The 22,981-nt window shown below is 34.3% G+C and overlaps 3 protein-coding genes and 1 pseudogene across 4 annotated transcripts; 2 read left to right on the top strand and 2 right to left on the bottom strand.

The window, feature by feature from the left end:
- LOC104713476 (tRNA modification GTPase MnmE-like) lies at positions 2,333 to 5,229 on the bottom strand. Its single transcript, XM_010430604.2, has 10 exons — positions 4,928 to 5,229; positions 4,523 to 4,851; positions 4,203 to 4,341; positions 3,912 to 4,033; positions 3,597 to 3,800; positions 3,439 to 3,498; positions 3,190 to 3,328; positions 2,993 to 3,111; positions 2,682 to 2,900; positions 2,333 to 2,592 (listed from the first exon to the last, which is right to left on the bottom strand). Exons 1-10 carry the CDS (start codon positions 5,097 to 5,099, stop codon positions 2,395 to 2,397), a joined length of 1,701 nt encoding a protein of 566 aa, XP_010428906.1. The 5' UTR covers positions 5,100 to 5,229; the 3' UTR covers positions 2,333 to 2,394.
- LOC104713475 (sulfate transporter 1.2-like) lies at positions 5,649 to 10,403 on the bottom strand. Of its 2 annotated transcripts, XM_010430603.2 has the most exons (13): positions 9,022 to 10,402; positions 8,593 to 8,931; positions 8,453 to 8,501; positions 8,155 to 8,362; positions 7,891 to 8,065; positions 7,751 to 7,816; positions 7,529 to 7,642; positions 7,308 to 7,424; positions 6,806 to 7,219; positions 6,536 to 6,726; positions 6,354 to 6,439; positions 6,168 to 6,244; positions 5,649 to 6,058 (listed from the first exon to the last, which is right to left on the bottom strand). In XM_010430603.2, the coding sequence occupies exons 2-13, from the start codon at positions 8,917 to 8,919 to the stop codon at positions 5,915 to 5,917; spliced, it is 1,968 nt and encodes a 655-aa protein (XP_010428905.1). In that variant the 5' UTR covers positions 8,920 to 8,931; positions 9,022 to 10,402; the 3' UTR covers positions 5,649 to 5,914. The 2 variants fall into 2 exon arrangements, with proteins under 2 accessions (XP_010428905.1, XP_010428902.1); XM_010430600.2 differs by having other exon boundaries at positions 6,168 to 6,439; positions 9,022 to 10,403.
- Positions 16,028 to 19,835, top strand: LOC104713474 (sulfate transporter 2.2). Its single transcript, XM_010430599.2, has 12 exons — positions 16,028 to 16,339; positions 16,426 to 16,474; positions 16,554 to 16,761; positions 16,876 to 17,050; positions 17,152 to 17,217; positions 17,314 to 17,544; positions 17,631 to 17,757; positions 17,944 to 18,230; positions 18,805 to 18,998; positions 19,079 to 19,173; positions 19,259 to 19,335; positions 19,493 to 19,835. Exons 1-12 carry the CDS (start codon positions 16,028 to 16,030, stop codon positions 19,643 to 19,645), a joined length of 1,974 nt encoding a protein of 657 aa, XP_010428901.1. The 3' UTR covers positions 19,646 to 19,835.
- LOC104713472 lies at positions 20,492 to 22,682 on the top strand (annotated as a pseudogene).

The raw sequence follows: 22,981 nt of genomic DNA, 5'->3' as shown, positions 1-22,981 counted from the left end.
AAAAAAAGTAGTAACCACGAGGTGGTGGGCTAGTGGTTCTAGCTTCTTGGAAGAGTGCCATATTGGTCCAAGCCAGAGATCGATTTTTCCAAAGCACATAATTGCTAGCTTTATCTCTTTGGCCAAATGAGTATGAATTTATTCCTTACAGCTCATTTGCAAATCTATCCTCTCTATAGGAATTAGTTTCGGATCTCTCTATAGGTCTGGGGATTTATCTGAAATTATATAAAAAAAAAAAACAGAATAGTAGTATTACTCTTTTTTTGTTGGCAACTCACTGAATGTTTACGCATTAGACATTACGCCACCAATACAATGTTATGAAATAGAGCTTCGGGATGGCAAAATATGCTAGTAAATGATGGTACGAGAAGATAATACCATACACGTTAAAAAAATTCATTTGATTGAGTGATAAGAATCGGAAAAAAACTCACGACTATGTTTGTAGATGTGTGATTCGTTACTTATATTTAGTACTAGCTGATATCCGTGCTACAGCACGAGATTATATATTTTGTTAGTTATTTTTTTTGTAATTTGTATTTTTGTAATATAGTTTTTTATTTTAATTTATTTTTTTTGTTTATATAGTACTTATTTGTATATTTGGGGTTATACAGTAAATTGGAAATCTTAATAGAGTAAGTAGTTTGTAAAATATAGTTTTTCACGGAAACAGACACACCACAATAGTAGATAGTACGTAGTTTTGTAAGAGAATAGACACTCCGCAATATCGGATAGTAGTTTTGTAAGAGGATAGACACACCCTGCTTCCATGGCTTAATTTATAGTTTGATAAAAATACATGTTTTAACGGATTTAACTCAAAAAAATTTTATATTTTAAATTTTTAAGAATTAAAATATTAATATTACTTAAATATTTTATAGACTTTAAATATATTATAATATTTTAAACTTTCGACGGAGTTCAAATATTTATAATAATTTAAACATTGTATAAAAAATTTAAATATTTATAATATCTTAAACTTTTTTTAAAAACGTAAATATATTATAATATGTTTACTTTTTAAAAGTTTAAATATTTTCAAATATAGAACCAAATTAAACTGTTAAATTTGGATACCTGATAAATCAAGCTTCCTGCTCATTTGTACTCAAAACATTTTAGTCACATATTTATAGTGATTATGAACCATATTCCATAATATTTAGTCGATGTGGGATATACACCTTTTCTGTAAATTAGTTTACAACTTTACATATATATAATTTCTGCGTTTTTAATTCTTTCTATCTATACTACTCACAATTAATTACTAAAATTTTGTTAAGGAAATATTATAATATCGGAAATCAAGCAATTTAGTCAGATTTGGTAACTTGAATATTCGTTTTTAAAGATTTTAACTGAATCACTAAATATTCCTTTTAAAAGATTATCTGTTAAGATCAATCTCGGTAATTAAGGAAATATCCGAATTTTTGGTAATTAAAATTTATGGTTTTCATTTAAATACCTTAAAGGAAAATGAAATCAAAGTGTTTGCCTATAATGAATAACTCTGTTTGGGATCTTAAATAACTAATCTTGAATGAAATAATATATCGGATCCGAAAAATATTATTCTGGAGTACAAACAGATCCGCGGATTTTTTTCCTTCTGTAGTCGGATATGTAAGGATCCGCGTCCCGACCTGGCAATTTTTTAAATAATCGACCGAGGGTATTTTTGTTATTTAATGAAATCAAAACTATAGGTTAATTAGATTAAATTTTGTGATTCTCTAATCATTTTTAATGAAAAACCTATCAAAACCAAGTCATGGTCCATTTTTACTCTAGAGAGTACTTCTGCTTTAATCGTATAGATACAAGTACGACCGATTGATGAAAAAAATTTGTGTCTATTTTTTTTCGGTTTGTTTTGAAATGAGAAATGACAAGCTGACGTGGAGTTTGGTGGTAATATTAGATGATTTGGTATGATTGAGAGGACAAGTGGACACAGGTGAGTCAAAAAAGTGAAGAAGAGACGTTTAAAATTTTAATTTAGTTTTCTTAGACTCTCCCTCTCTGATTGGTTCGTGTGTTTTGGACACAATAGCAAAAAGTATATTATTAATTACTAGTCTACAGTAGTAACCAAACACAATTGGTCCCAATTTCCCCAAATTTCAATTTCTGAGGTTGATAGCGGGCCCTTTCTTTTTCACTAGTGGGCTTCAACATCTGGTCCACTTTCTTCATTATTAATTTTTATTTTATTTTTTGGGTCTGGTATGTTCTTTTCCATTAATATTCCCCCTTTTTCATTATTATTTTTTTGACTAATGTTTTCTTGTTAGTGAAACGAGAGGGTTAATAAGCATAACTTTGATTTCTTTGGGGGATGTTTTGATTAAGTAACAACGGTTGATTTTATTTACCGATACAAAATTTAGCAAAGATGGAGGATAAGACTTCTTCAGAGACATCTTCTCCACTGATCTGAGCAAGAGCCAAAGCAGCTTCTCTCAGCTCGATCGTCCAGAAATCTATCGGAAGATGCTCTTCTTCGATCGCTTCTCTCAGCCTCACTAGCGCTTCTTTCGTCCGCACCAGTTGCTCGCATTGTCTCTGCATAAAACACAAAAAAATAAAGGGGGGATATAAATGTAACATTCAAAAGTTAATGGACAGAAACAGAATTTTAGAGGTAGACAGACCTGATTCACGGTCCACTGATGTCCTCCACTGGGGACACGATCAAGTCCAAGAATCTCCAATATTGCATCTTCAAGCTCTTCAATTCCTTGACCAGTAACAGCAGATGTCAAGACAGACTTATGGAATACTTCTTCATCCTTTTTTCTCTGATCTTCTAGTAGTTGATCACAACAATCAGGAGGAGCACAATCTATTTTGTTCATCACCAGAATCATAGGCTGTTTCAAGTGCAAGAGACCCCAAAAAAAGTCATAAATTGAGTCTACTAGTGGGGAAGAAAAAGAAAAGAAAAGGTGAATATCTAGTTTACCTTATCAGATTGAATCTTATGTAGAAGCTCAGTGTCTTCTTCAGTCCAGCCTTCCACAGCACTCACCGCCATGATTATTACATCAGCAACCTTAGCAGCTGTTTCTGATCTTTCAACTCCTGCAAAAAGTTTTCAATATCTCTCTCAAGATCTGAGCTTTGGCAAAGATTCCCCTCGTATTCTTATTATATACTGACCTATTTTTTCGACAATGTCATTGGTTTCTCTGATACCAGCAGTGTCAAGAAGTGTGATAGGCACACCACGGATTGTAACATTAGCCTCCACAACGTCTCGAGTTGTTCCCGCAACTTCTGTAACAATGGCTCTCTCACTCTGCACGCTAAATTTAAAGCACCAGTGGAAATGTGACTCTATTTGAATAAACATACCGCAACTTTCAGTTTTTACAATGAAAGAAAAACAAAGATCATTCTGTTCCATACTTTGCTCCAAGCGTTTAGAAGACTTGATTTTCCGACATTGGGACGCCCAACAATAGCTATCTGCAACGTTTCAGTAAGAAAGATATACAAAATATGAAATACCATACACTTAAAAAGCTTCACACATGTACAAGACACATATTTTTCTTAAAATTTACCTGCAACCCGCTTCGAAGAAGCTTGTCATAGTTTGCTGTATCTAATGCACTTTCTACGTCTTCAGACATGCTGTTTATTTTGTTAATTACTGAGTTTGTATCCAATGGCGGCATTTCGTCCTCAAAGTCTAAACGAGCTTCAATTTCAGTGAGGAGTTCAATGCATTGTGCTCTTAATGATTTCACCAAAGATGAAAACCCTCCCTAAAGACAAAGAATAGAGAAGAACTTGGGAAGTCATTAACAATTATCTTAGGCAAAGCCTCGTTAAGCTATCATATATCATTAATCATAAAAGAATCACAAAATGCATGCCTGAATCCCTTCCAAAGCAGCATCTGCAGCAGCAGAAGACTTGGCCGAAATCAGTTTTTCGACATTTTCAGCTTGCGATAGGTCCAAACGGCCATTTAGAAAGGCACGCAATGTAAACTCTCCTGAATTCAGCAAAACATCAGAATCTATAAGTAAAACTCACAGAGGTGAGTCGAACATTGATTAAAGAACCTGATTCTACTAATCTTATAGCTAAAGCCCTCAGATTAAGTTACACATAACTGAAGAAACTCAATGACCAAATCTACAGAAAGAATTCGAGTATCTGACCTGGTTCTGCTAACCGTGCTCCAGCTTCAACACATGTCCTCAGAACACGCCGCAGACAAACTTCGCTCCCGTGACACTGGAGCTCAACTACATCTTCTCGAGTGTATGACCGAGGAGCCAACATAGGCACAGCTAAAACCTAACAAGCAGCCACACTTCAATGATCAAAACACTTGCAAATCTCTAACTAATCTAACCAAACGTGTACAATAGTAAAAAACTAGCAATGACAAATAAAATTCAAATGCTTTCCCCGACTGAAGACTAAACAGAGAAGTGTGACTGTGAAGTAGCCAAATTAGAGAACTTTTCAATTCTACCTCGTCAACAACATTGCCACTTGAATCAACAACAACTCCATATTCCACGAAATGACTCGTGGGCCGCCATAAACCCGAATCCGAATCAGAGTCATCCTTCTTCCTCCTTTTCTTAGCAGAACGAAAGACTCTTCTTGCAACTTCCACAGCCTTAGGACCTGACAACCTCACGATTCCCACAGCACCAGGTGGTCCACCGATGGGGGTTACGATCGCCACAATTGTACTTGAGCTCTGAAACCGATCGACGTTATTAAACACATCATCGTCTAACTTCCCCTGAAGACCCACCACACGCTCATCTCCTTTAAACACTAGAGAATTGTCCTCTGCATAAACCCATATTAGGAATAGGATTGAGATCAAATTAGAAACCTACGGAATCGTTTTCAATGGTCCCTTTACCTGATAACGCAGCGCGAGGTTTAAGAAGAGAGGTTTTAGGAGACGATGAGAATAAGAGAAAGCATAGATTTTTAGAGACGGGTCTTGAGATTCTTCCGCCTCGTGTTATAATCGGCGAAACTTGTCGAAGAAGGTGAACGCTGACGGAGCGGAAGGAGAGGAGACTCAACATTGACACTACTGCAACCAACCTAAGCTCACGGATAACGCCGGCGGCGGCAACGACTACAACAACAAAAAGAGACAAAATCAAAACGACAGCGTTTTTCGTAATTTTTCACAACTGAGATGGGTTTTCGTGATTCAACATGGTTTGGGCCTTTGACATATAAAGGCCCAACAGATATAATAATTAAAAAACAAAACGTAGCGTTTGGTTTGTGAAGTATCTGTAAGACTGTAACCAGTGTCTTAAAATGAATCTGGCTTTGTTTTTGGTTCAGATTCATATCTCCAAACAAAATATTCGCCAACCAATCTAATTGACTTATTTTGTTTGTTTATTTATTTATATATAGATAATGAATTTAAATACGGCTAAGGATACTAGGATAAGGATAAGATCATTTTTTAATATTCCATGCATTATAAATTCCAACTTGTCACATTATTGAGTTCCCATTTGATTTAACCAAATTATTCCCAGATAAAATAATATCCACGTTGGACATCCTAATCATAGTTGTTAATTACAATTTGGGGGTTTTAAACTGATTAGATAGAAAATTTTCAATTTACAAAACTTTATTAAGAAAAAGTACAGTAGTTGAACAACAAGACGCTATGGGGACCCAGAGGTCAACTTTACACTTGACCCCTTATCTTCTAATACGATAGAAGAATCATAAACAAAAGGGTCCAAAGACCAAAATTACAATTGAAAGCAAGAGTCACTTTCTTTACTCTACTGTACAACACTTAGAGAGAGCGTCTCCCTCTTCTTCTTCGTCATTATCTTCATTTTCGTCTTCTTCTTTCTTGTAAATTTTATACCTCCTCGGAGAGTTTTGGACAGCAAGCATCAACGGCGTCAGCTACCGTCAGATAGATATTGTCTTCTCCTAACATGTCGGCAAAGTGTGACAAGTGTAGCTTGCCTATCACCAACGGTCCAGGATTCGCCAGAATCAACTGTTGGTTATCACAAACACACAGAATCATCAGGTAACTGTTCTTTAACTAATTCACTTTGATTGCTATAGATGATATAATCTCTAGATTCATGTCTGTTTATATGTACCTGAATGTCTCTTTTTTGGAGAGACTTGTACAAGTCTTCTAAGGCATGGATACCACTTGTATCGATGTCCGTAACAGCTGAAAAAATAATGGTGTACCCGTTCATCTTTGTTTATATATAAGAAAATAAATATATTGATACTAATTAAAAAGGGGTTAGTTAATATAGGAGTAAAGTTTAACTTACGTGACATTTCGATGATGAGAAACTGAATCCTGGGTAGGCTTGTTGCCTTTACCTTTTCTTCTTCCTCATGTAGCCATCTCTGGATCCTGTATATATTACAAGGGTTTCCGAATTAGTATTCTTGTGAACCAAGTAACAGTTCTTGGTTAAGATTAAACTTTTGTTTAAGGTTTTTTTTTTACCTTTCTCTAACGTAATTTGAGTTGGAGAAGTAGATGGCTGAGTCAACACGAATAGTAAGAACCCCTGGAACCATAGTGGCTTCAGGGTACTGTTGAATATTTCTGTAAACCGAAGTTCTTGGAATATTTCCGAGAACTGCAGTTCTAGGTCTTGTTACTTGCAAAAGGATCTTAGCAAACGAGATAGAGACCTGTCCACAAACAAACAGCAAATTAACAACAACATAATCATCATATATAGAGGGTTTCGTTTTCTTGAGATGTACGTACCGCAATGAGAAGTCCGATCTCAACGGAAACAAAGATGACGCCAAAGAAAGCTCCCATACAAGCGATGAAATCGAGCTTATCGACCTTGAAGATCAAAATAGCAGCTGGGATATCGATCAAAGGAATCACGGCGTTGATGATGATAGCTGCGAGGATGGCGTTTGGAGTGTACTTAAAGAGAGGAGTGAGGAAGAGCAATGTCAAGAGAACGACGATTGACATTATGATGTTCGAAACCGCTGTTTGACATCCAGCCATGAAATTGACAGCTGATCTTGAGAACGATCCAGTAGCAACGTAGCAAGAAGACATCGATCCTACAACGTTCATCATGCCTAATGCTACCATCTCTTTGTTACCGTCGATTTGGTAGTCTTTCATCGCAGCAAAGGTTCTTCCAATCGCTACAGCTTCCTGTCAAAACAGTTTTGAAATATTCGATGAGGAAAATTTCGCTTATGGATTTGAAAGATTGAAGTCTGAGTCATTGGTTTGGACTTACTGTTAAAGCGACCATGCCACAGACTACACCGATGCGGATGCCCTTAGCAAGGTTATCACCGGAGAAGTAGATGAGATGGAAAGAGGAAGGGTTGATTCCTTTGTCAAGGTGTTTCACCTTCATTCATCAAAAAAGGAGACATATGTATTTAAGTATTGACACAATGTTGAATAGTTTGAGGCGCAAGTAACTACTTAAAGTAGGTTAGGTTGAGATCTTACGATTTGGACTCCTTGTTTGTCTGCTCGGGTTATGTAGACAAAGAAGGTAGAAATGATAACTGATATCAATGGCGCAATCGCTGGCACCCAAAACAGTTTCTTGCTCTTCTTCCCCTGTTTCAGCATTAGGTCAAGAGAGATCAGAATCAGATCGAAACAATAAAAATGAATTAATTAAACTATTCGATGTTTTTTGTTTTTATAGATATATATATATCTTACAATGAATTTAGAGGTGAGCAGGAAGGTCAAGAACGATGCACCAATGAGTATAGTCTGCCAATTCCACTGCAGAGCCCAAATGATACAAATTAGTGAAAGGATTTACAAAGATTAGATAAAAGCAGAAGAAGGATTCTTACGCCGTGATGAGCCGAGCTGAAAACGGAGTCAAGAACAGCAATGATATCGGTTTTCTTGGTGAATTTCTTGATCCCGAGGAAGCCTTTAAGCTGCTGGAGAGCGATGGTGATGGCCGCGCCACCCATGAAGCCCACCACAGCCGCGTGTGATAGGAAATCGATCAAGAACCCTAACCTGAGAGTAGTAAAGAAGAAGATGAACATTTTAAGAGCCTTTTTCTATCGTCAAATAAGAAAGATAGGGATAAAGAGATCAATTTTTACCTGAAGAATCCAAGGGCTGCTTCGGTGATACCGGCGAAAAACGTGGCAGTGAAGGCAAGGCGGAGATATTCATCAGGACTTGTGTTTGGATCAATCTCAGCTCGTAGCAAAGTGCCTATCAATAGAGAAACCACAGCAACGGGTCCAATTGCTATATCCCTCGAACTCCCCATGCAAGCATACACCAATGGAGGAACGAAACTCGAATCTGTAAAAATCAAGATCAACACCATATTTAATTTTATCCCCTGTTTTTCAAATGAGGTCAAGTGTGATTAATTAAAGATCAAGAACTTACATAAACCGTATTTAGGATCAAGATTAGCCAACTTAGCGTATCCAATATCCTGTAATCACCATGGAATATAAGCAACAAAGCAAGTGTATAGATAACTTGTGATACAAGTAGTAGTGATACTTGAGTTTAGGGTTTTTCACCTGAGGAATGCAGAGACTTGCGATGGTTAAACCAGCGATGAGATCGCCACGAAACTTCTTGAGATTGTAGCTACGTCCCCAATCAAAGACCGGGAAGACGGACTGGAGACCGAGCATGAACTGCTTAGACCTAGGCTGATCCTTAAAATCCCTAAGAGGATCGTCGTGGAAGAAAGTTTCTTTGAATGTGTACATGAAATCCTTGAACATGTTTGGCTTCGGTGGGATCCCAACCTTATGCCGGGTGGGAGAAGATTTGATCGGAAGATTTCCACCGTCCGTAGCCGGACTTAGATCTCCGTCCACAGGGTGAGCTCTCGACGACATAGCTAGGTTTCTCTGCAAACAGAACAAGAGATTTTAGTTAAGTTAGTTTTGTTAAGTTTTTGAGATGATATCAATAGTGTGAATGGAGTAATGGAATCGAACCAGGAGAAATGATAGATAGCTGGAAACGTGACTAAAGTGGATATTTTGGGTTGAAAGGTGACTTTTAAGTGTGATTTTAGAGCAACATTGATGAACCCTTATTTATAAGGAAAATACTATGTGAGATTAGTTTTTTTTTTTATTTAATTAAATGACAAGAGAGTGTCATCGTATATAATTGATGAATCTGGATTACTAAGAGACCAAGTACATTACGAAAATTGAAAAGTCTAACTAATAGATTTCGATTTTATATTTGGCTTGATCGACATTAAATTAAAACAAACCAAGTCAATGGTTTTTTTGTGTTTTGTGTGCAAAACTGAAAACAATCTCAATTCAGTGATCTCGTTTACTTTCTGCCATTAGGAATAGGAGAGATCGTTGACTTGAATAGCCACGTGGCAGATAGTGAGATTTTAAAGAAATTATATATGGTTAATGCCAACACACACTTATCCTTAAATAAATGACGAAAATATAACGTTACTTTCAGTTTTCAATTGTACTTTAAATTTAGATTAACTCGAAAACAAACCCTAACTAATTACAATAGTATTTGATCCCCGAAATTTCTCATCTTTTTTGCTTCAACATAGATTTTAGAAACAAAACCTTAAAAAAAAACATAGAAAACAGACCTATACTGAACAGAAATTTAGGAAAAAGACCTAAAGAAACTACATATGGGACCTAATTCATATATATGTACTATATTGGTGATTCTGATTGGTTCTCAAAGTATGTATAGATGTTATTTAAATTGGTGCATATGTATAGGTTAGTTAATATAATGCATTAAAATCACTCAGTTTCCTGACAAAAGCTTTAATTTGTGCAAGTTGATGAACGGTGGCTGGATTAATTTCAACAACATAGCCGCTATCGTTTTTCAACCAAAATTTTCCAAAGTAATTTTTAGATATCAACTTAAGTTTTCTCATATTCGTCTCACTGATTTTTTTAATTCTTAAAAATAAAATAAAAAAACCTTTTGGTACAAGTTTAGGTTTGGAGACAAAGTGAACACCACATGTTTTGAGTTCTGTTGACCTTGTAATGCAGACAAGTATGGATGATTGATAATGAGTTAACTAATTATACCTCATCGAAATCCGAAGAAACAATCTAATTGTAAACTTCCTGCACCAGACGATACCTTCTACATATTTATCCTACTTCTATGCATTATTGTATACAGCCAATAAACTACATACAAAAAACAATTGAAAAAAAGAATCAAAACTATGATTAACCTTTCACCAGAATAAAAAAAAAACTATGGCATATAAATGCACGTGTATTATTTGTATTAAACTAAAATTAGGTAGTGGGGATATAGTAACTACTAATATGAGATGCATAACCATTGATAGTTGGAAGGTGAAAACCACCACTAACCTGGAAAAAGAAGCAGAAGAAGAATTCGATCTGTCTCTCTTTTTTCTTTTTCTTATAGCCCTTTTTGCTCCAAAGATCTTTTCACGTGATAGATTTATTAATTTGTTAAAAGCGAAAAGGGATTTTTCAGAAAGTAGGGAAAAGAACTAAAAAGAGATTTAAGAATTGAAGAAAAAGTACACGAGAGAGACACAGTTACAACCTCCCCTTTTTTAGATTTTGGAATCGCCAGATTGTTTCACTATTCTTTTCTAACTTAAAAAACCTGAATGATGTCCAGGTTCACTGAATCACTCTCTCTCAAATTATCAAAAATACAAAACCCTAATTAATATTCAGAAAGAAAATAAAAAAAGAGATAAACATTTCCTGAGAAATTAGATTTTGCTTGAGGAACAGGGGGACAAAAAAAATAGAAGAAAAAGTATTTTACAAAAGTGAGGAGAACAAAAAAAAAAAATCTGGGAATTTATAAATTTGATTATTTAAACGAAATTAAAATTAAAATTAAAATTACAAAAGATAAATATCGTAATTGTCAAATATTTTTCTTCGAAAAAATAAAAATATAGGAGGTGATGATAATGACAGAAGTTATGGAAACTACAAAGCAAGAAGATCGAAGCGGTTCAGATCACTTGTTATTACGAAAGCGCCACTGGCTCCAAATCTAGAAAAAAAAAGAAAGCGAAAAGGTCAAAAGAAAGGAACCGATTTTTTGGGGGGCTAGAGTTGACCTTGAATCTGGACTAAAGTGCGGCTTCGTTCGTCCTTACCACATTAGCCATTGACTACGTATTCGTCACGCGCTAGATATAGTGCTTTGCTGGCTACGAGCTATTGGTTCTCCATGTTGGTTCACGGCCAGCCACACACACTAGTTTCTTTTTTATATTTTTTATTCGTCAACTATCTTTCTGTGTAATAGACGTACTGATTTTTCTAAACAACTGTTTCGATTTGTATACGTTATCATTAAACCTAATAACCTATATTATACGCACGCACGATTGAAGAAGGTAACAAATGATTTGTTGTACTATCACAATATCACAACTCACAAGCGTAACCTTGTGATTAATATATGCTTCATGGGCCAAGTTGAGATGAGAAACCAAAGTACCAAGAAAAAAAAAACATCATGGGATGTAGCCATGTGAAACCAAGTGTTTTAGATAATAATAATGTCAACTGTTTTAGGACCTCATGCATGACTCATATGTTCTTGAAATCGATCTTATACCTGTCGTTGAAGGTAAACTAATTTATCATAATCTTTAGCATCGCAAATTTGAGTACTCGTGTTCTTCCTCTGACGGTATAAATCATTAAGTTTATAGCAATTTTGCATCCCTATATATTTTCATATGTTATGCGATATCATCATATTTGGATTTTTTTTTTTCTTTCGTTAAACTGCGGAAGTTCAGACCTTTGGCTCATAATTTCATTTGATACCCAAAACCAGTTTTTACACCATTCCGATATAAAGAATGTATTTCCATCACAAAAAGAGATATTGAAACCGAAGAACGTACAAATAGATCAACCCCATTATATATACTACTACTATCAGTAGGTCATCCTCCCTTTCATATTCATATCTTTGAAGTTTAAAGTAACTCATGCTTAGATCATATATATGTCACCAGTCGCATAAAATTACTATAACTTTTTTTTTAAAACTACTAGAACATTAATGTTCTACTATATAACATCCTACTATGATTAAGAATTGTGACAATCATGTTAGAAATTGTGAATAAAAAATCGGTACTTTGCCGACCAGAAAAAATAAATCGATCGGTTATCTTCTTATATTCGGGGGACATATATAATCAACTAGAATTATCTTCTTATTGATAGAAGAACAAATCTGCAATATTTAAATTTTCAGGTGCCGCCCAAAAAAGGTTAAAATATTTACCAAGTCAACCGTTCAGAAAAATATAGTTGTACATGAATTGTAATCAATTATATGCATTTACTATTAGTCACGATGACAAAAACAATATTATGTTCGTATGAGTATGTATGTTAGCTTTGCTTAAAAAAAGAAAAAAAAAAAGAGTATGCATGTAACTATGTATGTTAGCTTGGTTGGTTAGAACTCTCTTATATAAACAAAACATTTATAAGTTTTGGTTTGTATAAGCTATTAAGGATATTCGTAAAATAATATTAATTGGTCGATATCAACTACCAAGTAATGCATCATTTGCACGTAAATTATTAGAATAGACACTACAACATCTTTAGTTAACATAAATAATATTATTTACAATAATTGCAAGTTGCAAACTAGGATTTTTAAAATACCCTTTTCCAATACTACTTTTCAAAAATGTCATTTTTAAAAATTAAAAATGCTACTTAAAAATTTGATATTAATTTAAATATATGTGTAAACTTATTCAAATATACAGTCTCCGAATAGTGTTGGGGGAAACAACGCTAAGTTACGCTGTGGAATAAAGTTTCACCCTAACTTATGTGAACCTATGAGAAAAATATAATAATTTTGGTAGCAAAAACTTTAAAGCGTAAAATAAACGAGACACAGAATTATACGTGGAAAACCTCCCCAATGCGAGGAGTAAAAACCACGGGACCGTAGTCCAGTCAAAATTCTACTATCACCAATGTATTTGAGTACAACCACGTCTTCTCCAGAGACTAAGGTTACAAATAGCAATCTCAATTAAAAAACAACACTAGAGAGAGCACACAAAAGGCTAAAAATATGCAATTCCAACAACCCTATATTTACTAAGATTCCGGCAACCTATTCAGATCTCAACAGTAAAAATCTTAGATAAACAAGTCAGAAACAACTCTGCAAAATTTCAGCTCAAACTGAGAAAATCTCACCGTTGGATCTTACAAACACTCACGACAAATACTACAGAAAAATTTGGAAATTTCAGACACGACCAGCCACGCTAAAACTCAGAAATTAAACGCAGCAACCGAAGTTGTTTGCAAATGTTATGTTTACAGACGATAGCAACTAATCCACTAAACTATTTAATCACATGTTGTTATAAAGTATCGATGAAAATAGTAATTTAAGGCACCGTCGATGGACGCGGCCACACGTCGAATTTGCTTTTTAGATAAAGGTGTCATAATGTGTATTTTCTTTGGTGTGAATTTAATGTTAAGTTTATATTCAAAGAAAAACAAAGATTTTCACGTAGAAAAATCTATCCCTGATGTTGTAATGTGTTATCTTTATCAAAAGAAAGACACAAAAAAGTGTCATAATGTGTTATCTCGGTGAATAGATTCGTTTGGTACAGAACTGCATTCTTTTTTAAAGATATCGTGATTACTGGAACATCCGTGTGGCTAAAAACATTAGATCAGTTCAAATCAAAATTATTAGCATGTTAATTATTACTAAGATATTTTAGCTTGAGTCGGGTTTTAATGATCATTGATTGGTGAAGTTTCATCTCATGACAATTCGGAAACTAAGCGAACTTAGTTCACGCTGTAGAGACGTGTATGTTAACGACATAACTCTATTGCCCATTTAATACTTTTCCAGCTGTCCGAATTGCTAAATTGCACATCCCCGGTTGTGATACTGTCTTTGAAGATAGTCATCTGGGAGATCCTATCTCAACTCTGTTGTCCATGTGACACCAATTGTTCTAGTTCACTAATAGTAAATAACACAGTGCATTCGATCCGATACATGGCGCCGTCCAATATCTTTAACATTTTTTTACCATATTACATTATCACACATACCATTGATCCGCAAACTCTCACATAAAAAGAATTGGCTTTCTGGAGTTGAGTTGGACCAAAGAATCCCACGTACGAGTCTATGACTATGACCTTTAGAGTAGCTAGGTTGGAGGATTCTGGTGGATGAAAAAGACTAAATTAGTGTAGAAGTGAATAAGAGTGGTTCATAGTGGAAAGATAAGAGAACATATATATGACTCATGCTTAGATCATGACAATACAATAAATAGATTCCATTGGTTTTGATAATAGTAACAAAAAAATTCGAGAACGAAAACAAAGTGGACTGAACATGCCCTATGACCACATCTCATCCGTTCATTTCCATATTCTTCCATATAAAAAGATAAGAGAAAAAGAACCAAAACAGAAAAGAAAAGAACAATCAAATCTTGAATAATCGCATTTCTTTTCGTCTTCTTTTACCTTCGAAATCAATTATTGTATAGCGTGCCTTCCTGGTCCATCAAACCATTTTTGTTTGATTTGGCAACCCGGACGTCTCCACTTAAATATTCGTTTTGGATTAGAGCTCGTATGTTATATAATGTTGATGATTTGGATATTGACTTGTCTGTCAATTTCTGGAATTTTTTTGTAAAGAATAATACTGATTAGTAAATGTTGGAAAAAGTATAAGAAATTAAAATTTACCTGACTCTCCAAGGTTGGTCTGTTACAATCGCATATTTTAATATTCGTTGCGCTCATATTTTCAAAAGTTGATTAGAAATTTTTAATGAATAAATAAAACAATTCATGATTTTATAAATACTGGTAGAAATGTATCATCTTTTCATAATTAGTAGGTTAATAATACGTACTGTTGATTAAAATTTTTCCATTAGTGTCTGGTGGTCTCAGGAACACATGAGGTTTTTGGTGTTTACGAAGGTGGATCAGCCGGTATGCTGTCCATAATACAGCTGATATTAACCAATGAAATATATTATGCATTTTTTCTCTTGATTTTGTACGAATGATCCATACAAAATCTAGAATTTTTTTACTTTATTCAATCATCAATGTGTTCGCGATGACCAAAATGGCCACAATGTCATACAAAAAAAAAATGGTCACAAGATAGTACTTTCTGATCTTCACCTGACTAATATTCTTAAGATAATGTACGTGATACATTACGACAAAGTTATCATGTATTTACAACATGCCCTCTTGTTGGTATGTTCATTTTTATAAGTCAAAACCAAAAAATATACATTCGGATAACAACATTCGATGTATTATACAAGAAATAATTACAAATAAATCAACATATAGGGGAAAGGTACGTTACTAAATTTTTAGATATTATTAATAATTCTTTTTTATGTTTTTTTTGTCTTCACATAAGCATTCACTTGGAAACTAGTGTTATACTGTTATTTACATCAAACCAGGAAATAAGAATGTTACATCATAAATCATAAATCACTCAGAGTGTCAAATTATGTGCTCTAACGAAATCTCCAGCATAAGAAAAAAAAAACATTCTTATAACTAAAAGTCTAAAACTATTATTTCGCTGAAAACATATTTACAAGTTCAATATCCTATAATTTTAACATTAAAAATTTAGTATTTACTAAAGTTAGCATTAAAAAATTAGTGTAATATTTAGTATTATTTTCTACATAAAGTAACAGCTTTTATTTTTTGGACAACAAAAGTAAAAGCTTTTTAGTAATGCATTTAATTCATATTCAAGACTAAGGACCAAAGTTTGCAATTAAATACTTTCTTTTTAATTTTAAAAGTATATGTTATAGATATATGACAACGGCAGTATATATATAGAGAGAGAAGGCTCTATCACACACTTCCAAAACCCACAAAGATAACAAAAATGGGCATAGAGCTTCAGAACCACCAGAGCCACCATGAAGACGGCCCTGCCGAAGAGCCAATATCGCGGTGGCTGGTAGATACTCCGGTGCCACCAAGCATGTGGCAAGAGCTTGCTGGGTACATAAGAAAAAATCTGTTGTCCAAAAAGGATAATAGGAGGAACAAGACGAAGAACTCATCATCAAACCCTGTTTACTCTTGTCTTAAATCGGTTTTCCCTATACTTATTTGGGGAAGACAATACAAACTCAACTTGTTCAAGAAAGATTTGATGGCTGGTCTCACTCTCGCTAGTCTTTGCATTCCTCAGGTAAACTTTGACTCACTAATTACAATATATGTCGATATAATCAATGTTGGATTCTTGTAGATACATTTTTCAGTTTCATTTTTCAGAGTATAGGATATGCGAATTTGGCTGGACTTGATCCAGAGTACGGTCTATGTAAGTCCAAAACTCCAGTTGTGTATAGTTCCTTAGGTTTTGCCAGAGAATTTAATTTAAATATAAATATAAATAACAGATACAAGTGTGGTACCACCTTTGATATATTCGACGATGGGAAGTTCGAGAGAGTTAGCCATTGGTCCTGTGGCTGTCGTTTCGCTTCTGCTTTCGTCAATGGTTCGTGACCTTCAAGATCCGGTCACCGACCCAGTTGCTTACAGGAAAATTGTCTTCACGGTCACGTTTTTCGCTGGCGCCTTTCAAGCCATCTTTGGACTCTTCAGGCAAATTGCATAGAGATTCATTATATATTTATATAATATTAATATATTCGTGGACCAAACGACGACGACAAAGGTGTATTAATCTAATAAAAAATGTTTATTATAATGTATCAGGTTAGGGTTTTTGGTGGACTTTTTGTCACATGCTGCACTTGTTGGGTTCATGGCTGGTGCTGCCATTGTCATTGGTTTACAACAACTCAAAGGTTTATTTGGTTTGTCTCATTTTACCAACAAAACCGATATAGTTTCGGTTTTATCTTCGGTTTTCCACTCGCTTCACCATCCGGTACGAACGAATTTTTATTATATTTTTCATTCTCAGTTCTTTTGGTTAAATTTATAAGTGAGGAATTTTGTATTTATCTCAAATATTAATTACTTTTGCAGTGGCAACCTCTGAACTTTGTCATCGGTAGTTCATTCCTAATCTTCATTCTCCTAGCGAGATTTCTCGTAAGTAAATTCTTTTTTTTTTCATATATTAATACATCCACATCAAAAATATTAATTAATTCATTTATTGGTTTGGTTTTTTATAAAAACGCTCAGGGGAAAAGAAACAAGAAATTGTTTTGGATACCGGCAATGGCACCGCTAATATCAGTGGTATTAGCAACACTAATCGTGTATTTAACCAAAGCTGAGACACGAGGGGTTAAGATTGTAAAACACATTAAACCAGGGTTTAACCAACCTTCGGTTAACCAGTTACAATTCAGCAGTCCACATCTCGGTCAAATCGTCAAAATTGGTCTTATTTCTGCAATTATCGCACTCACGGTTAGTATAATATTCCTCTATCTATATATATTAAAAAAAAACAAATTTAATCACTGATTAATCTGTAATTAAATGAAATAATACAGGAAGCAATTGCAGTGGGGAGATCGTTTGCGACGATCAAAGGGTATCGTCTAGATGGGAACAAAGAGATGATGGCTATGGGATTTATGAACATCGCTGGCTCTTTTACTTCTTGCTATGTGGCTACCGGTAAAAATTTTCCTTTTTTTTTTTTTTTTATCTTCCGGTTTTATTAATTTTACATAACATAAGTAACATAAGTTAAACCGGTTTAGTAATATTAAAATAAAGCATGCTCACTTTTTGATAAATGTTGTATATTATTATTAGTAACGGATACGGATCACGTATAGCTTATGTTTCTATCAAAAACAGGGTCATTCTCAAGAACGGCAGTGAATTTTAGCGCTGGGTGCGAGACGGTAGTTTCGAACATTGTAATGGCGATAACAGTGATGATTTCGCTAGAAGTATTAACGAGGTTTCTCTACTTCACACCAACAGCGATTCTCGCGTCCATAATCCTGTCGGCGCTTCCAGGTCTCATTGATATCTCTGGCGCTTTACATATATGGAAACTCGATAAACTCGATTTTCTTGTCCTTGCTGCTGCCTTCTTCGGTGTCCTCTTTGCCTCAGTCGAGATCGGTCTTCTTCTTGCCGTGAGTCTTTCTTTCTCCTTCATTACATTTTTATTTTTGTTTCTTTCTTAAAATCTTATCCGGAAAAATACAACAAAATATTGATTGATGGGGGGGGGGACCTAAGGGGTCGAGGTTAAGTCAACTAAACTCTCTATCAAATCATATCATGTGAACAAATTATACAGTACTAAAAGCGTCAATATCTCATAGATAATTTAACCAAATAAATTTGTTATAGATTAAGCTACTAGGCCGACCAAATTCGCTGTTTATAGATAGACCCTCAAAGACAAAACATAGCAATAATGTATAATGTTTTCAGTCAAGTGGCAAATATTTATTACACATATATTTTGTTGGGTCACAAAAATGAAGTCGGGTTGTTGATGAACAACAAGACAACTTACCTTTGACAATGGACTATTTCAAAGAATAATCAGTTTCTAATTCAAAATTGATTGTATCTTTTCTGAGATGATGATTTTTCAACTTATATATTTATCGCATACCAAATTCCATTTTTGTACGGATTTGGGTTTTATATCATGTAGAAAAAATGAATTTAGTCTGAGTATTTTGTATATTTGTGTAGGTGGGGATATCGTTTACCAGAATAATGTTAAGTTCGATAAGACCAAACATTGAGGCCTTAGGGAGGTTGTCAAAAACAGATATATTCGGTGACATAAATCAGTACCCAATGGCTATTAAGACTCCAGGACTATTGACTCTTCGAATCAGTTCTCCTTTGCTATGCTTTGCAAACGCCAATTTTATTAGAGACAGGTTAATTTATATTTCATTATATTTTCATTAATTTACTCGTATGCACACTTTGACGATTTTTTTTTTTTTTGAACTCTCAGAATATTAAATTCAGTTCGAGAAGTAGAAGAAGAAGAAAATGAACAAGAAGTTCCAAAAGATAAAGTTCTTCAAGTATTAATTCTCGACATTTCTTGTAAGCCTCCACATTCTATGATGCTAATTTATAGATTTTCTAAATGATATGTCTAGTAAAAATTTAACAAAATATAATTGTAAAGGCGTGATGGGCATCGATACATCAGGAGTAGTTGCACTTGAAGAACTACATAAAGAGCTGGCTTCAAATGACATCCGGGTACATTTTAACCTTTTTTTTTTTTTTGTCTCCCATGAACTATATAGGGATAGCATATGCTCAATCAAATGTTATTCATTCACTAAAACTAGGTACATAGGTGGATTCATTGGTTATTCAACTTACAAATTTTCTTCTATGCGCTTTGGAAATTCAGTTAGTGATCGCTAGTCCGAGATGGAGGATTCTTCACAAATTGAAGCGAGCAAAATTGGAGGAGAAAGTGAAAGAAGAAAATATATTTATGACAGTTGGAGAAGCCGTAGATATACATGTAAGAGCAAGATCTACGTCACATGATTTGTGTTGATATATGTGAGCTTCACAACCAAAACAGATAATCTAGTGGTTTGTGATAATATTGTTGTTGTGTGTTGTGTCGTATATATAGCCTAATGAATGGCTAATAGTTTTTATAAAATTTACACATGACTAGTATAGATCCCAATGCAATATGACATATTAAATCTTCAATCTAATGACATGATTTGACTTCGTTATCATCGCTGTGTTTTTTCTGGAATAAAACTATGAAATTTTTTTTATGTATGTTTTCTTCTTGTAAAATAATGCCACCTCAACGATTGCTCTTGTGATGCATTTACAAATCATCCGTAAAATATGCATTTTACATATTGTATTTTCTTCTATGGTTGATATCTATAATCAATTACATTCCTAAGTTAATTAAAAAGAAAAAGTCATATTAACTCCTAAATGATAAAACCTGTAATAAAATCTTGAGATAGTGTTATAGCTAGCCGTTGAAGAAAAATTAAATATATGAACGTTAAGTAGATATTGTCGAAGGAAAATCAAATATTGACAAAAGAACATAAAAGTTATGCGTACCGGTTAATCTGAATGTTAATAATCGTCATTGATTTTTTATACCGGTTTTTAATTTTCTTATTACCGGACACCACATAACTCGATCTCATATACTTCTTTGTTGATTTTTTCCGTGGCAATTCCTAATTCGTTCAAAGAACAAAACCCTTAAATCTCTCCCATAAATTGCTAACCGATCGAAACTCTCTTTCTTTATACCTAACCTCTCCTTCTTTCATGGTTCTCTTTTCTCTCGTCCATACATTTCTCATACATATACGCACTTTTGCCTCCAATGATCAGATTCTCTCATTCATGCAAAAAAAAAAGAAAGAGAAGAAAGCAGAATCTTTGAATTTGTTAATGCTGTTGATCGAATCAGAAAGACATGGGCCGAGTGAAATTGGAGATAAAGAGAATAGAGAACACGACGAATCGACAAGTTACGTTCTCGAAAAGACGAAATGGTCTGATTAAGAAAGCTTATGAATTGTCCATTCTTTGTGACATCGACATTGCTCTCCTCATGTTCTCTCCCTCCGATCGCCTTAGCCTCTTTTCCGGCAAAACAAGGTTTTTTTCTTTCTTCTTTGTCATTTTACATTTTCTTTCCTAACACGAAAACATTCATTTGATCTTTTATATTTATTGGTTAAACTCTTGGTCAGGATCGAAGACGTTTTCTCAAGATACATCAATCTTTCTGACCAAGAACGAGAAAAGTAAGCATGATCGCAATCATCTCCTTTGATCAACCTTTTTATTTTCCTAACATTTCTCTTTCGTTTTGTTTCAGTGCTCTAGTATTCCCCGATCAGAGCCGACGCCCGTACGTATCTTACTCTTACTTATTATTATCAATGAATAACCATATGGTTATAATTAAAATACTAATTTGTTTATTGACTTTTTTTTTTATCTTACAGAGATTTCCAGAGCAAGGAGGTACGTAATTAGACTAAGTATTAGTATGTAATGTGTGTTTACATATGTTGAATCCAATGATATATTTAAGATTATTGATATCGAAATTTTCATTGTCACGTGACAGTATCTACTCCGGACTTTGCAGCAACTCAAGACTGAGAATGATATTGCTCTTCAGCTCACCAAGTTTTAATTTATTTCTCTTGTCTTTTATTATTATAAAACTTTTTAATAATTCGGAAAAGTTGATTTTCTTCATTTTTCTTAATTGGATGATTTTAAAAAGCCCTGCAGCGATCAACTCTGACGTCGAGGTGATTCTTCTAATATAATTTTTTTAAAAAATCTCTAGCTGATAACTACAATTTTACGTTATTTTTATCCTATAACCACTGCAATTTTTCAATCTGAACGAAGGAACTTGAGCATGAAGTTTATAAGTTACAACAACAGCTTCATATAGCAGAGGAAGAACTAAGGTCTTCTTTTTTCTTTTTAACTAAAAACTACAAAATGTGATGTAATATATGAAAAATGTATGTAAAAAAGTTAGTGACTAATCGTTATACGCGAATACAATTAGGACATACGAACCAGATCCAAACAGGTTTACAACAATGGAAGAGTACGAAACTTGTGAGAAGCAGCTTACGGACACCTTAACACGTATCGGTCAACGACGGGTCAATACCTTAAAAACTCACACTTGTTTTTATTTATTTTTCTCATCATAATGATTGATGATGATAATAACCCAAACAAAAATAGTAGCTGCTGAAATAATTTCTTGAGACGCAGGAACATATATTGAATGACCTATCCTCATACGAAGCATCTGCTATACAACAACAGCAAAACATGGGTGGACCTTTCGTAAACGACGTTGTTGGAGGCTGGCTGTCTGAAAATGGGCCAACTCAAGCCCATTTATTCGACGCATCAGCTCACTCAGCGATGTATGAAACGTTGTTGCAAGGAAGTACCAAAACAACATTATGGGTGAATCTAACGTATCGAATCATAACGGTGACATGTTCCAAGAATGGGCTCAGACCTACAATTCTACTACGGGCCATAATCCCTCAGCCCTATTTCCTCCAATGCAACAGCAGCAGCAGCATCAGCATCAGGTTCTTAATTTTCTCCTTATTAAAAATAAATTAAATTTATTTTGCCATCTGATTAAAAATATTTTATTTTTGAATATGTCATCAGCATGGCCTGGTGGGTTCTTCTAATGTGGAAGAGATTGAAATCCCGGTTATGAAGGAGGAGGCACAAGCAGACCACGAGGTCTCCGACTATCATATTATGAAGAGGGAGGCACAAGCAGACCACGAGGTTTCCGACTATCATATTATGAAGAGGGAGGCACAAGCAGACCACGAGGTCTCCGACTATGATATTCGAATGCCTCAGCTCAGTAGCCAATAATAACCTTTAGAAATTTCAATTTACCATATCTTATTTACATATTTATACGCTTTTGTCATTTATCATAATTAGGTTTTACTTATATACATTCACATAAACACAAATTTTCAACACCTCATGATCCTTTTATCGAATTGTATATTGTATTTCGTACACAGCGTTTCTATACCATGATTAGAAACAATGATTTTTTCTTTTTTTCTCTGTTTAGCATCAATAACGAGATTTTTTTTTTTTAATTGAATGTAAAATTAATTCAAACAGGAAAACTGTTTTACAATGACTGTTGCAAGTTGCTGAGTTTGCTAATCAAGACCAAGCGAGTAAGAACAAGAGTTACAACTTATGTAAATTAAGTAGGCCGAGTGGCAAACCATAAGGCCAGCCCTTCGTCAACGAGAACGTTTTCTAAATAGAGACAAATAGACAATATCATATTTAGTATTAAGACATG

This window comes from Camelina sativa, chromosome 9 (assembly GCF_000633955.1).
Source record: "Camelina sativa cultivar DH55 chromosome 9, Cs, whole genome shotgun sequence".
In the NCBI taxonomy this organism is placed as follows: domain Eukaryota; kingdom Viridiplantae; phylum Streptophyta; class Magnoliopsida; order Brassicales; family Brassicaceae; genus Camelina; species Camelina sativa.
The sequence above is the reverse complement of the archived record's forward strand: the minus strand, read 5'-3'. Positions and strand labels throughout refer to the sequence as shown.